Below are 15,889 nucleotides of genomic sequence, written 5' to 3'. Positions count from 1 at the left end.
GTGTGTTATATGTAAAGAAAACTAGAGTGCAAATTTTGATTAAAATGTTGCTCTGTCGCCTTTCATATAAAATCTAATTTTATTTAATATTACTTTCTACATGTATGCAGAAAACGGCAAGCCAATATTAATAAAAGAAGGCTTATAGAAATGGGGAATGAGAACAATAGATCCTTGACAAAATTTATTTACCTAGCAAGACTTTCATTTCAAAGTTAGCAGCACTCTGTGATACTGACATAATACAGGGGTCTTAAAATTTTGTTAGACATTTTTAACCCACTTTAATTTATTCCATGGATGTTTAATCCCCTGCTGAAGGGAGATGGGGTGAATTTTCAAAAGTCATAATCCACTGAAGTAAAAAATCTTTAATGACAACATAGGCACTAGGCTTCAAGAGTTTAGTCTAAATTCTTTCTAAAAATGTAAAACAAAGGGCAAGAGTTAATAGGATATTTCATACAGTTATATTTCAATCCTTTTCCAAATCTATAAAAATTCACTTGCATCTCCACCATTAGAAATATTTGGGCTGAATTCCTGCACTTTTAAGGCAAAAAGCAGAAAACTCTAAAATTGTAATGTGAAGATTTTCACAGTGTATTGTAACTCATTTGGTCCTTCAGTTCACAGACTATTATGTAGGATAGTATAGTGTTTTCTAAATTGAAAGATAAATGATGTTTTACAAAACCAACAACTTCCATTCTGACTTAACTAGGCAAGAAAATGAAAACAAACCAGATAATACCACACTGTGTTTGTCTTTCTTCTCCTCTAGGATTTTTACAGTTAACTTCAGTGGTGGGTCAGGATTAGGCCCATAAATTGAGCCAAGAGACTCCATACACTTCCTATGTATTCCAGAAACACATTTTACACTGCCCCTTGGCTACCACCTTTGGAGATGCCTAGGTCTGGAAGTACCTGTAACTCAGAAAACACCTCCTTTTTTTGACCTGGAAGCTCCCCTATTGCCAGGCATAAACTTTTACAGCTCTGCTTGGCTTGAGCATCCAGGCACCAAGCTTCTGCTCCAACCCTACAGGAAAAATGCTGCTGCTATGCTAGATTTTGTTGTGGCCTGCTGGACAAGAATGTATGGGGCATCAAACAAAGCTAAGAGGTGGCTTGTTCAAACAAACAGGAGGAGAAGGTTCTTCAGAAAGTCTGAAGTTAAGAGGTGGAACTACTTGTTGCAGGTTATTTCAGATGCTGGAAGTTTCAGAAATAGGCAAGTGATATTTGTTGAAGGTTATTAAATTCATAGCCACAAATCCCACTTAAGAATCTGCAAAGAGTTGAAGGTGGGAAAGATTTTCCAGTACAAGTAGTATATCCTTTCCCTGATTTTGGATTTTTTGACAAAAATAAACTTTTAGCCATTGTTGGATACTTTGTACAGGATTAGATGGACTTTTGGTTTGACTTACTAAGGTTCGCAGGCTCTTAAATTAAATTGTCAATTGCAATCGCTTCCTTTTTCTCTGGGAGCTACCTTTTTGAAGGAAAAAAAATGAGATTTCCTCTTTGAAAGACAAAAGTGACAGTAGCACCTGTCTTCACCCTTGATTTCCAGGAAAAGGGTGGAACATTTCTTAGGGCTGGCTTTTCATGGCTTCCTGCTGTGGATCTGTGGTTTTGGTTCCTGGTTGAAAATTCCCAGCTTTCTCCAGGCACTTAGAGGAACCTGGATGTTTAATTCTGAGTCTGATTTCCACTCTGGAAGTTTGTGAAAAGAAAAAGAAATCCGTAGGTTCTTACAAAGAGCACTGCCACATCTGAGAGGGCAGCACTGGCAGAGTGAAGCAGAGAAAAAGGAGAAAGAGAAAAATACCAGTTAGGGTACTGCTTCCTGGAGAAATGTCTCTGTAATTACAGTCTAAGTCAGACTGATTTCAAGTGCCTATCTGTATCTTTAGATGACTAAACTCTTTTTAAAAGTCTGCTTACTAAACATTTTTTCTAGTCACTAGTGAACAAAACAGGCTCAAGAAGACTTTAGAATTTTTCAGATTCTAAATACCTGTGAAAATTATTTGTATGATTAAAACAAACCCAAAAGATAACAGAATAGTACAAAGCTACACTGTTTCCAAAAGGAGACCTCCATATGGGAAATTTCCTATATCTAAAGGAAAGCAGGAACAATAGTGGCAGGTCTGCACACCTTACTGTGTAAGGAGTAACACAGCACAAGCCTGAGCACGTTTGCAAATGCATAGGTAGTAGTGCACTTGAACACAACCACAGCATTTCAGAACGTGTTTAGATAGTGCAATCGTTGTCCTGCTTCCAGCCTGCAGCCTTGGTGTTCTCTCCAGGGCAAACTATGCACCATAGGTCAGATTTTTCTTGCTTACCCTTAGGCATCTAGATGAAGAGCATTTATTCAGTCCTTGAAGGTTCATCAATAGCTAATGGAGATAGAGGAGGTAGTTCATTCTGTTTCTCTCTCTATTGATTATGGAATAAGACTAGATGAATAGTTTAGACCTAAGACCTGCATTCCAGGTGAGTGAGGTGATCAGTGAGATGATTCCCATCCTAGATCATGGTGCAGAACATTTTTCTAACTCTTTCCTAATATGTGGTGGCAGGCTGCCACTTTCATCAGTCTGTTATTCACCATTCACAGGGCTTGTGGTAGTGTCACAGCTTAGCCCACAGTCAACATGAATGTAAGGGAGAAGTGATTCTAAAGCAAAATTTGACAAAATAATTCTTAAGTATTCTCATTGGAAACTAACCACGGAAAGTGTTTTATCACCTTTGCATTTCCTGAAAGTTATGTGAGACTTACTAGTTTTCAGACCTATTTATAACAGGCAACTTATGTTGTGTAGAAGAGCACTGTAAAACTGTAACTCGTGCTAGTTATTTTTCTTGTGCAGAATGGTCCACTGCAATATCTTAATATTTTATGATCAACAACTGTTAAGAATTATAGTGTCTCTAAACAAAGCAGTGTCTCTAGTGTTTTATTAGTGCCCTCATCTTTCTGTGGGTACAAATTTTCTAATTAGTCTTTGATTCTTAGTCAGATCTCAAACAGATATCAACAGACATAGGCACTCTAATTTCAATGATGTTAAATTTCACTTAATTTGTATCAGCTGTCATCAGCTGAATTTATATCAGTTTCTGGTCTTGCATAACCTCTGTTGTATGAATGAGGAAAAAAGCTCAGGTAGCCATATTTTCTTTCTAACAAGGGCCATTTGGAACAAGCACAATAGTTCATAGATTAAAACAAGAAAAATACAGAATTTAAAGCTGAACTGAGCACAGCTCAGTATTAAGTTGGTCTTTATGAATCCTAAGGTAGACCTACACAAAAATTGCAGTAACTGTGTATAGTAAGTTCAATTTCCCAACTTAAAGACAACAAAAAAATGTTACCTTCCCTTTTATTTGTTTGACAAAAAATTCTACTTTTTTATGCTTAAGCAAATGATCCCAAATGATTACTTTACAAAATATTGTTGAAAACTTCAGATGTTTCTTTTTCTATGGTCTGTAATGGAAAGAATTCTGCAGGCCTCTGTGCAAGATCCTCTGCTGTTCAATATATTTGTAAATGACCTGGGGAAGGTGAGTGAGAAAGTTTGTTGATGAAAAAATATTTCAGAGCAGAAAAGATAAGAGCCAAGAGTGAGGAATGGCAGAAAGATCTTATCAGAATTGTAAACAGGCAGTAAATTAAGGAATGAAATTCTGTGGTAGTAAATGTAATGTGAAACACATGGGGAAAGTATAAATCCCAGCTTCTAGGACTGAGACTTTAGGGTTATGACAGTTCTATACAAGCATCAGTTCAGTGCCCATCAGTGATCAAAACCAAATAAAAAACTATGAATTAATAGAGAAAAAAGAGTGAACAAATAATAGAAGGCCATTTGCCACCATACAAGACCATGGTTCTGCCACATCTTTAATACTGTGTGCCATTCTGATCTCCTTATCTTAGAGACAGAACTGGGAGTAGAATCACAGAATCACAGAACCATTAAGGTTGGAAAAGACCTTGAAGATCATCACGTGCAACCGTTAACCCAAGACCATTACGCCCACTAAACGATATCCCAAAAGGAGACAGAACTGAGGAGGCTTCAGAGAAGGACAAAAAGGAGATTCAAAAGTATAGGTATAGAAAGGCTTCCATACAAGGGATTTTTTGTGTGACCCAGGAGGCTGGCACTCAAGCCTGGAAAAGTGTTCAGCATATGTTTACTACTCTGAGTAGACATAGCTGAGGCACGTACTGGTGTGCTAGAAGTAGGCTTCTTTGTGTAGCTAGAAATCATCAAATTTTCCATTCATGGATATTTGTAGAAAAAATACGTAAAGTGTAGCAGGAAAGAAAAGAAAGGAGAAGCATGGGAAATTTGGATAGAGACTGAATTTCCCATCTGGAGAGTGAAGGATTCTCTAAAGAAGGCAGCAGGAGCCAGGTTCAAAATAAACAGCAAGAGAGAATAGAGTTGTGGAACTCATTGCTGAGGGATGTTATGGAGGTTAAAAGTTTACAAAGGGTCAGAGTGGACAAATGCACAGAAGAACAGTCTACTGAGTCTTACTGAAACAGAAAACATATACAGAAACAATATCAATCAGAGGAAACTAGAAATATTTGACAGCTGGGAAGAAATTAGGGGACTATCATACGCTTGTCATATTCTTTCTCTTCTCCAGGCATCTCTTATAGTTGCTATTGGAGATAGGACGTTTTTCTAAACTAGTCTTTGGTTTGATCCTGCATAACCCCTTTTGTGTTCTTATTTGACACGGCAGATCAGGATTTACTGTTCCATTTGTCAGATTCATCTGAGTTTGCATGTTTTGATCAACCAATCCACATTCTTATTCTTTTCAAGTGATGTGGCAAAAAGGCTTGTAAACTAAAACCAGAGAGGTCTGTTTCAATGAAATATTAATGTGTTTGGTTTTCTGTGTTTGTCCTACTTTTTGAAGTATCAGTTTGTAACAGGTGCAAGTTCTTCACTCTGTTTTACTCCTCCCTGTTATATATCTCCATTAACTTTCATTCTCAGTTTCTTTGTTTATGGTCAAATTTCTGCAGAATATTGGCTTTGACTTGTCTGGAAATTACTCACTGAATGAGATATTTCGATGCCACTAATAACTTTGTACAATGGGTACACAAGTATAGAAAGAAAAATTGATCAAAGTAGAAGAGTAAACTAGGTCCAGATTTTCCTCCACCCATTGCATAAACAGGATTAATATGAGGAAACAGGATCCAGCTAAAATTTTCTGAATTCTGTCCTGCCTTGATGATGGTCCAGCTTATAGTTATGCCCATCAGTACTTTCCTACTGATGTTGTATCTGAGATATCTGACCGAGGAAAGACAATTCTGAATTCTTTTCTAACAGGGCATATGCAGACACAGTGCTGCCAAATTCTTACACTGCTATGCCAGCAAAAATGATCTTGGTTTTGATTAGTTATTTACCTGAAGAGAGAGATTTTCTACCTTGAGTATTAGATTGTTTGTTTACATTTTCATTTGCCCTCAAGTAGTCATACATTCAGAGGAATAAATACATAATTTCTAATCCAATACTGTAATTACAGGTAATGAACTGTAACAGAGCTAGAATCAAAAGAAAAGGGTGAGAAATCAAGAGTCATGCTGTAACTCTTTGAATGACTATTTTTTAAAATCTCAAATTGATCAGTCTTAAATTGATGTTAATATACCTGTGGTTGATTTTACACTGAGGGCCTAAATAACCACTTGAAGCCTTCATGGTTTCTTGATATCCCTTTCCAACTTTGTTTTCTCTGCTCCAAATGTTCAGGTTTGACCTGACAAAGCATTCAGAGCTCAGTGTTTTGAAAGAGAACTCAAAAATTTCTGAGACAAATAAACTGCTTATCCTTTACGAAGTCCTAAATTAATTACACATATTCATTGAAATATATTCAATGATGTTAAACATCATCATAAAAAATTCTTCACCCTCAAAAGGGAGGATAAAGAATGAATATTTTAATGGAGTAAAAAATGAACTACAGGTCAATTCCTGTGTCTTTTTTAATGATATCTTGGGATATTGTGCCCAGTGAAACCACTGTTTTTGCTCCTTCCTAGAAGCAGAAGAAGAACTGGAATAACAATTTGTCATTATTCATTGGAAAAGAGTTACCAGGCAGTAATCTCCTTGTACCTTTTTGATATCAGTAAACTTTACTAGGTAGTGGAAATTTGTGCTTTCCATTAAAAGTACAAGACCGGAACCAAAGGTCAGTCTGCTGTGCTAACCAAGTGCTTTTCCACTGACATTTGTAACATTGGATAAGCATTTCTACTTTTTGTTCCTTGCTATTGTTCTATACAGAAACTTCTGACATCATAATAATTCAAAACCACTTCTAGCTATGCAGTCCTGGAGGAAATCCCCCTCCTCAGCCTTTTTGCAATGTTGATATACTGCACTGTAGTGGTGTTGTGCAGCTAGGCACCACACAGCGGCTCACTCACTTCCACTCCCTTCACCAGTGGGGCAGGGGAAGAGGAAAGGGAAACTTGGGGGTCAAGATAAAAAAAAAGTTTAGTAAGTGACGAATAAGTGGAAAAAGAGAGAAGAAAATGAAACAAAACAAGTGATGCAAAGACAACACTCACCACTTCCCACAGGTAGAGTGATGCCCAGCCATTTCCTGAACAAAAGATGTCTGACCCACCCCTAACCCCTCTCTTTTCCTTTTAATTTCTAAGCATGATGTTACATGGTATGGACTATCTCTTTGGTTCGTTCAGGTCATCTGGTCAGTTGTGACCCCTCCCAACCTATTGCACTCCCCCTGCCCCCAGTCTATTCATTTGAGGGGCAAAGAGGAAAAAAGAGGCGGCCTTGGTGCTGTGCAAACACTGTTCAGCAAGAGCTAGAACATTAGTGTCTTACCAGTGTTTGGGTTAAAAATCTAAACCACATGTGAGTTTCTGTGAAGAAAATTAATTCTATCCTAGCCAGGCCAAATACAAGTGGGCCAAACTTTTCAATGTTTTGTCTAGGAGTGGCACTTGGCTGTGGAAAAAACAACTCTGGTTATAGTGAACTAAGTGATAAGGTAGAGTATGCAAGTTTCTGAATTATATGCAAATATATTCAAGGAAGAGGATAAAAAAACCACTGTAGAATTTGGGCTGCTCAGTGTTTTAGCTTCCCATTAGCCACTTCAAATTGGCTCTTTTTTCATGCACTAGTAACATAAGCCTATGTCATGGTTTCAGCCAGGATAGAGTTAATTTTTTTCATAGAAGCTAGTGTGAGGCTATGCTTTGGATCTGGGATGAGAAAATGTTGATAATGTGCTGATGCTTTGAGTTGTTGCTGAGCAGTCAAGGACAGTCCAACTTCTCATGCTGGCCTGCAGTGAGCAGGCTGGGGGTGCACGGGGAGCTGGGAGGGGACACAGCCGGGACAGCTGACCCAGACTGGCCAAAGAGATATTCCCTACCATCCGACATCATGCTCAGTATATAAAGCTGGGACAAAGAAGAAGGAAGGGGTGGAGGGACGTTCAGAACGATGGCGTCTGTCTTCCCGAGAAACCATTACTTGTGATGCAGCCCTGCTCTCCTGGAGATGGCTGAACCCCTGCCTGCCCATGGGGAGTGGTGAATGGATTCCTTGTTTTGCTCTGCTTGCGTGGGCAGCTTATGCTTTACTTATTAAACTGTCTTTATCTCAAACCATGAGTTTCCTCACTTTTACTATTCCGATTCTCTTCCCCATCCCGCTGTGGGGGAGTGAGCGAGCCGCTGCGTGGGGCTTAGTTGGCAGCTGGGGTTAAACCAAGACAGTCTGTGTTTCAGTAAGCTAGTTTTCACACTAGTAAGTGCAAAATCTCATGGTTTTTCATGATCTTTCCTGTATTATTGCAGCCTTGTGGTTGGAAAGAAGAGAAAATTGTGGATTAGTTCATGTGAAAATAACTGCTGCATTTGCAGAAATTCTATTACACAGCAATGCTCTGTATTATTGGGTGTGTGAGTCTCTGAGGATACATATAACTGCTTTCTATAGCACATAGTATACTAACAGTATATGAAAAAGCAGTTGGCTGGAAAATGTTAGTGAAGAACAATGAATTCTAGAGCTTTTTTATTAACCCTTGTGGGCTGTTTTTTCTAGTGCTTACACAGACACTTGACTATGGAGGGCAGGTTCACGCCTTTAATCATGAATGCAGCCAGTTATCCACATGGAAAATCACAGAGGTCTCAGGGCTAACTGCATGACCAGAAGTCTTTCAGGTATTACAAAATCGATGACAGTAACAATCAATTCTATTTGTTAGATCAGGTATGAAGTAGTACAACATGCATGGAATCTGAATCATCAGTTTCCATGAAATATACTGGCTTTCAAAAAAACACATGTATTGTATCAGTCAGCAACTTTTTCAGAAAATACCTGCTTCTTTTCCTCGGTGTTCAGTTTTATACATCTGAAAAAAAGACACCTTCCCTTTAAAAGGTTTTTATACCGTTACATTTTGTTACATAGCACTTGTAGTGTAATCCCATGAAATGTAAATCACTGGATGCAGAAGGGAAAACAAAGGAAAAAAAAGCTGTGAGCAAAGAAAAATATAGTGGTAAGCAATCTGTATCCTACCTACGGATTGCAGGTATACCAGCTCTGCTAGCTAAGTGCTTAGATTCATAGCAGGTTGACAGATCCATGCCAGACAGGCACATTTTTCCTTTTAACCACATTTCTTTTCTTATTTTGCACTCCATCCCCATATGCCACAGCAAAATTATATTCTGAGTCTCTTTCTCTCTCCCTGTGACATCTTCATTGCTGCTTCATTAACCAGTGCACCATCAGTGCATTTCATTACAGCTTCTGTCCTGGCTCACTGTGTTGATGCTAAGATGCAGCTACAAACTGGCTATCAAAATGCTACTCTGTGTTTTAATCCTTCCTTCCATTCAAAAGAGGACGAAATAATGCCTTTGGCACAATCCTAAATAAAGCCCATATTTTATCTATTACCCTTACTGGTCCACCAACCTGAAATTCACTGGGGAGGTATAGTGTGGGATGTGGCAGATTTATTTACCTATTTGTTTGCTGTAAAAGGCTGGGGGCATACCTCCTATGTGATCAGTGTATTAAGACAATTTAGACTGATTTTATGTGTGTGCCTTAAACTGACCTTGAAAAAGTACTGAAGTTAATGAAAGCATGCTTCAATTCCATGATTGTTAGGAAATGAAAAGGCCATGCTGTGATAGATGTCCTCCGTGACATATACCTCCAGTTGTACCAGTAGGGAGGGGCCATGATTTAAATGCTAGCTGGTTTCCAATGGGTTTCCTGGGTTGGGAATATACACAATTCATTTTTAAGTGAAGAGAAAGATATAACTGCAAGTATGATAGGAGCACATAAATCAGTGCCAGAACACAGAAGAATAAAACAGGCATATTCAGAATCTCCTATGTCGCCATGAAAAGGCAAATAGGAAGCTTGATGGCCTCTTCAGAGCAGTCCAAATGTTACAAAATGTGGCAGTGTGTCTGGTGCAAATTTTTAGGGGGAATGAGGCTAAGGGTGCTGTTCTTCTTATGCCCCCGCTGCTCCCTGCCAATTCCACTCCTCCCTGCTATGCTCTGTCAGAGCTCTCTACCACTGCTGCATATTAGGCAGCTGCGAGGCTGCATCTGTTCTCTGTTTTCCACACAATTAGGGCAAAGAGAAAAAATATATATAAGACAAATTGCTCTGACACTAAATTCTGTGAAAAACTATGTCTGAAGTTTATAATTTTGTAGGAACTTTGTGCAAGATTGTATCTTTTTTTTTAAATGTGATTTTCCTGGATTTTTTTATTGCTACATTTTTATTACTAATAATAGGTGGCCTTATTTTTCTTGTAAATACACAAATGGCTGTTTTGCACAGATCACTTTTTGGTTTGGGGAGGGAGATGTGAAAAAAGAAGTGAAGTGAGGAAGGAGAAACTCATGTCATACTAGATACAGACAAGGCAAATCAGTAGCTAATCTGTAAAGGACCATAAGAAAAGACTGTGACTCCTCTTGCATTAATTGAGGTACAGCACACAGTATGTACAGCTGTCACTGCAAAACTCATTAAAATTTTCATTATTCTATTATTTATATTGTAGTTGTAACTGAAGGTCCCAGTCAAGAACACAGACCAATGTGTACTCATAAAAGGAGTCAGTATATTATATTACTATTATTAGATTGATAATGACACGGACTCAGCATGGTCAGGCTGCCATCACCAAGATAGCACCCTGATAGTGGACTCCAGTGGCAGCAAAAATAAATGAATGTGACTTGTGGAAGACACAGCCAGTTTGCAGAGAGAACATTCAAGCAAGAGTACCTCACTCTGAGATGAGAAATGGCCAGTGAAAGCCACACACAGACTGAAGGATGACATGGCTTTGTACCTTAGTTTTTGCAGTATTTCATTACATAATTATCAGTTACAGGCATCATAACAGAAGTAGCTTTCAGGCTGAAGAATAAAGCGAATGGCTGGGATTAAATCTGCAGGCCAGTGTAAAAGACTGGCAAAGGAGATTTAAGTAACAGCTACTTGGAAAGAAAAGGAAAATAGACATTTCTGTTTTGTTTTACTGAGTACAGAGATATAATTTATTTTCTAAAAAAAAAAAAAAATTCCCTGTGATTTTGAAATCTGATCATTTTGGTCTGAGGTGGGAATGATGGGTTTTGTATTACCCATCTCAATATATGCTTTCTTTCTTCTTCCCTTCTTTCTTTTTCAGGTTACCTGTGCAAATTTAACAAATGGAGGAAAAACAGAACTTCTAAAATCAGGAAGCTCCAAATCCACACTAAAGCATATATGGACAGAAAGTAGCAAAGACTTGTCCATCAGCCGACTGCTGTCACAGACTTTTCGTGGAAAGGAAAATGATACAGATTTGGACCTGCGATACAATGTCCCAGAAACTTATTCTGAGCAAGATCTCTGGGACTGGCTGAGGAACTCCACAGACCTGCAAGAGCCTCGGCCCAGAGCAAAGAGACGGCCCATTGTCAAGACTGGGAAATTTAAGAAAATGTTTGGCTGGGGCGATTTTCATTCCAACATCAAGACTGTGAAGCTAAATCTGTTAATAACGGGGAAAATCGTTGACCATGGCAATGGGACGTTTAGTGTTTACTTCAGGCATAACTCCACCGGTCAAGGGAATGTATCTGTGAGCCTAGTGCCCCCTACAAAAATAGTGGAATTTGACTTGGCACAACAGACAGTGATTGATGCCAAAGATTCCAAGTCCTTTAACTGTCGAATCGAGTATGAAAAGGTTGACAAGGCTACCAAGAACACACTCTGCAACTATGACCCTTCAAAAACCTGTTATCAGGAGCAGACCCAGAGCCATGTGTCATGGCTCTGCTCCAAGCCCTTTAAAGTAATCTGTATTTACATTTCCTTTTATAGTACAGATTATAAACTAGTGCAGAAGGTGTGTCCTGATTACAACTACCACAGTGACACACCCTACTTCCCATCAGGGTGAGGACCAACACGTGTCTGAGACTGAAGCCTGGGTAATGAAAGAGGTCATATGACAGGGCTGTAACCTCAAGGAGGAAGGCCACATCTATTGCCTGGAATGTGTCTACCTGCTGCTGCTGATGTCAAATGGCTGCAAATATGTTAGTGGAAAACAATCTAATGTAATTTTTGCCCAGTCAGCTCCATGTACCAATCTAGTTGTAAATCACTATGGATTTGAAATAAAACCATACACATACACAGAGACACACACTCTTTTCTGCTCACATTGAGATTCCTGTTAAAAGAGCTTTTATTGTCTGATATATAAGGTTTCAGGATAACCTATCATCAAGCAAAATGGATTAACTAGACAGAGAATGTTTTCTAACGCAGACTGTTATGGAAATCTCTTTGAAAGTCCTTTGAGTACACGCCCGTCAGTAATTCCCACTCCTGCATCCTACTGCTTGGAGTAGCTGTACTGGTAAATAATGCCGTAGGAGTAAATACTTCTTAAAATGGGAAAAATGTGTGTCTAGAGTTCAGCATTCCTTATTATACGAACACAGCAAAGCATCGTGACTTTTTTCCAGCATACAGTAGGCACATTCGAGGTGGTGTTAGGTGGCTCTTTTTCCGTGGAGCGAGCCTGTTACTAGTAAAGATGGGCAAACATTTGGAATTTACATGTGGGTAGACATTCTGGTTTAATGTTTCTCTGACTCTTTAAACTCTGATTCTTTAAACCTGGTTGAGTTTAGGCCAGATAAGCTACTTAAAAACTCTCTAACTGATCTCTAAGAAGGAAAATGCCTGGCGGAGAACATGTAAGTTATAAGTGGCTGTCTTATCTTTATTACAAAATATTGTAACAAATTCAATATCCTAGTCTTCATTTGTATGAATGGTTTGTATTGTACATAATTTAACCAGTGTTATTTGAGCTGCTTATTAATATTAACTTGTAATTGTCTCTCTGCTTGTTATTGGTTAAAAACAATCAAGGAAATGAGGAATCCATTTTATCAATGTAGCTGTAAACTCCATTAAAAGACAAAACTATGTACAAAGCATTTATTCAGCTAAAGTATTGTTGAAAGCTATACAACATTACAGTCTGTCTGTATTTAGATATTTTATTTCCAGAGGAAAAAAATGAATTGTACATAAAAATAAAAAATCTTAAAGTTGAGTTTCAATATGTACTGTGTAGATAGTAGTTTAAATGGTTCTGAGAAGCGGATAACACTCCAAGTCTGACATGGTTTTCAATCTTGTCTCTTTGCATATGTACATATATACACATATATTTATAAATCTTTGTGTGTGCATGCTTGTGAGTGTATATGTACGTGTGTGTGTGTGTGCAAATAAGCAGAATATACATGCATATATGTAGGGTATATAAAAATTTCTTGGGCCCTTATTAATGAATAATGATTCTTTATTGTTTAGAAGTGGGAAAACATGGAGCCACTCTCTGTGTACACAGGCCTGCCTTTGCCTTAACTCTAGCTTCCTCTGAGGCACTGATTTCTCTTTATGGAATGAAGAGATCCCTTTTTATGGTATGAGGGAATTTTCTTCCTATAAACAAAAGGCTCATAGCTTTTATATATTTTTTTTGTTTGGTGTGTAGTGGCATACTTTACCCCCAGCATCCAGATAACCAGCAACTATAATAAGTTTATGCCTAAAAGAAGGCTGCCCAAAGAAGAACTCAGTATTTCATCTCATACTTTTCAGAATTATCATTCCTGGCAATGCTGCCTTCTCCCTTCCACCCTCACCCCCAGGTTCGGTGCTCTTCTGTCAAAGCTGTGAATGCAGACATGGGTCAGCTTCCAAATATGCACAGCATCATGAACAGCTTCTCCAAGGTCCCAATAAACACTCCACTAATGTTTCAAAAAGTGAGAACTTTGAAACAACTTCCACTTATGGGCCTCTCCTGCTGAAATTTTCTAGGTGCAGAACATAAATAAGAATAAAACAAAGCAAATGGATAACATTATTGGCAAGTAAATATTTTCCTGTTGATATATGAGTAGGAGAGAAGATTTCCATATTAATATTGGTTTGGCTTCTTTGAAGAGATATGCTTGTGAGAATCTCTTCATTGTATATGACATTTCCCAGGACAACCTTGTGACCCTGGACCCTGTGTAGATTTGGAGAAAGAAATGGTCCAAGCCATACAGTCCAGATTCTGATCTCATTCAGGAATGTGCTGAGATACACACTTTTTTTCCTTTGACAGGAATTGTAATTATGCTGTTAGTGTTTCCTCATTTGTGCTCTATGGAAAGTATCTGTTCTGGTTATAAACCATAAAGTAATTTGTGCTATGACCAAGAGCAAAATCTTTGCTCTATTAAAGTCAATGGGAACTTTGCTATTGAGTTCAATACAAATTGCCATTTAATAGTATGCAGAATTCCAGTGTTAAATATGATTAGCAATCTCAGCAATCTGTATTACAGTTGAGCATTACATGCTTTGTGTTCTCATTTGTATTTCTGAAAAATGGATGTGAACTACTATTACTGGTACAGCTGCATTATTTTCTTTCTTTTTTAAAACTTCCCATAAATATATAACGTATATACATTCTGGTCACATATATATATCAACTTTTCAAGTAACATAAATACAAAAAGGAATTATCCATTGTGCAATGGTTTTGATCCTTTTAATTGTGGTATTTGGTACTCTATTTGCCTCTGTCACAGTCAGTCATATTTTTAGTCTCAAGCCTTTGAAGAACTTGCTATTCTTCATAAGTGTTCTTGAGTTTGAACTTGGAAGAGTTCTTCTGATGATCTGGTTGTGAAACTGTGATCTAATATTAAAATATATAATGTGTTACTTAGGTGCTAGTTAATTGCATTTCATTCAATCTCTTTAGAAAATATTTAGTCTTTGCTAACTTTGTTAAAGAATGGTTTTGGTTTTGCCATTTGAAAAAGGAATTTAATGAACATGAATGTGTTAATTAATTTAAGCAATATCTATTAGTTATCTGGGTCTTTCACATGAATAATGCCTTAATGGATTGTTAGGCCAGGAAAATGTTGCCTCACTATAAATTGCTAATTCTAGACGTGATAAAGAGGTATAACTCTAAAGGTATATTTTTAGGATTAAAGAAGGTTCAGTTATTTATTTTTAAGAAATGAAGAGACTGGGTTTGTTAATTATTCTTTTTACCATTTAAAACATATTTTGTGTCTTATTTTCACTACACAGGGATATTTTAATGAAACTAACTATTCCTGTTGCAAGAATACATGGATCATCCACTTGAGCAAAGGTCAATATATTAAACTTGCCTTGGATAGGTCAGTGGTAGAATTTATTTGTCAGCTTCTGTGCTTTTGAGAAAAGAAATCCAGGATATATGAAACAGGTGGTTTTACATTGCAAAAATCACTGATCAAAGTTCTAAACAATGACGGAAAGCTGGAAGTCTTCCACTTGTTAGTTTTATCAAAATACTTAAGCATGGGACAGAAAATATATTTTCTTCCTTTTTTATGAAGCTACTCATAAAGTTTTAGCCTTTTCTCCCCTTTTCCCAATTTTGCATGCATAGTAACCAAACTAATAAGTCCATCTTTTCAAAGACCTTGTCTTTCAAGGTTTCCCTTACTTAAAAGGTATGATGTTAGAAACTGTGGAAATTTGCTGTACTCATTTACAATGAACTAAGAAATTTTCAGACTCCATTTACAAGAGAGCAGAATAGAAGTTTTGTAGTGTTCTTACGCTTTTTAGCCTAGATTTAAGTAATACTACTGAAGGCGTTCCGTCAGAAGGCAGTTTTACTCTGATAAATTAGTTTTACATCTTCATGTATACTGAGTCCTATGTTGTAACTTGGAATCCTGTAGGAATGTCATAAACTACTCTGAAAATGGTGTGTTAGAGAATTATGGAGAAAAACAGGGTTTACAAAGTATCTGCTACTTTTACAGCAAAACCAACCTAAAGCTTAGGCATCTGATCTGAAGAATTATTCTTCACCAGAAGACACTGAACTGCAAGTCTTAACATCCTGTGAGTCCTCCATGTCCTTCTGTCACAGAGATAGTCAAATTGTATTTGACTGCACCTAAAAATGGAAGAGGATCTTGTCTGTAGTGATCGGTACTTAACTGTGTGTCTAACATTGCCAGGGACCTCAAATGGCTGCATCAAGGATCTGTTGTGCTAGGAGCTGCATAACACAGAAATGTCTACACAATACCTATTCAGAAACAGTTTTGATGCCAAGAACTCCCAATTTTCAAAACAGTGTACTGCAGAGTTCTTGTGACTCATGAGTGTAT

General features: G+C 37.7%; 1 protein-coding gene across 1 annotated transcript in view; it reads left to right on the top strand.

The window, feature by feature from the left end:
* NXPH1 (neurexophilin 1) overlaps nt 1-11,577 on the top strand; it is a gene marked incomplete at its 3' end in the record, with an annotated part of 139,474 nt that extends 127,897 nt beyond the window's left edge. Inside the window, exon 2 of the mRNA XM_082015299.1 lies at nt 10,816-11,577. Within this exon, the coding sequence (XP_081871425.1) occupies nt 10,816-11,577 (762 nt within the window). The remainder of the gene's footprint in view (nt 1-10,815) is intronic.
* Nucleotides 11,578-15,889: the final 4,312 nt, after the last annotated feature.

This window comes from Phaethon aethereus (genome assembly GCF_964289735.1).
Source record: "Phaethon aethereus genome assembly, chromosome: 2".
NCBI lineage: Eukaryota > Metazoa > Chordata > Aves > Phaethontiformes > Phaethontidae > Phaethon > Phaethon aethereus.
The sequence above is the reverse complement of the archived record's forward strand: the minus strand, read 5'-3'. Positions and strand labels throughout refer to the sequence as shown.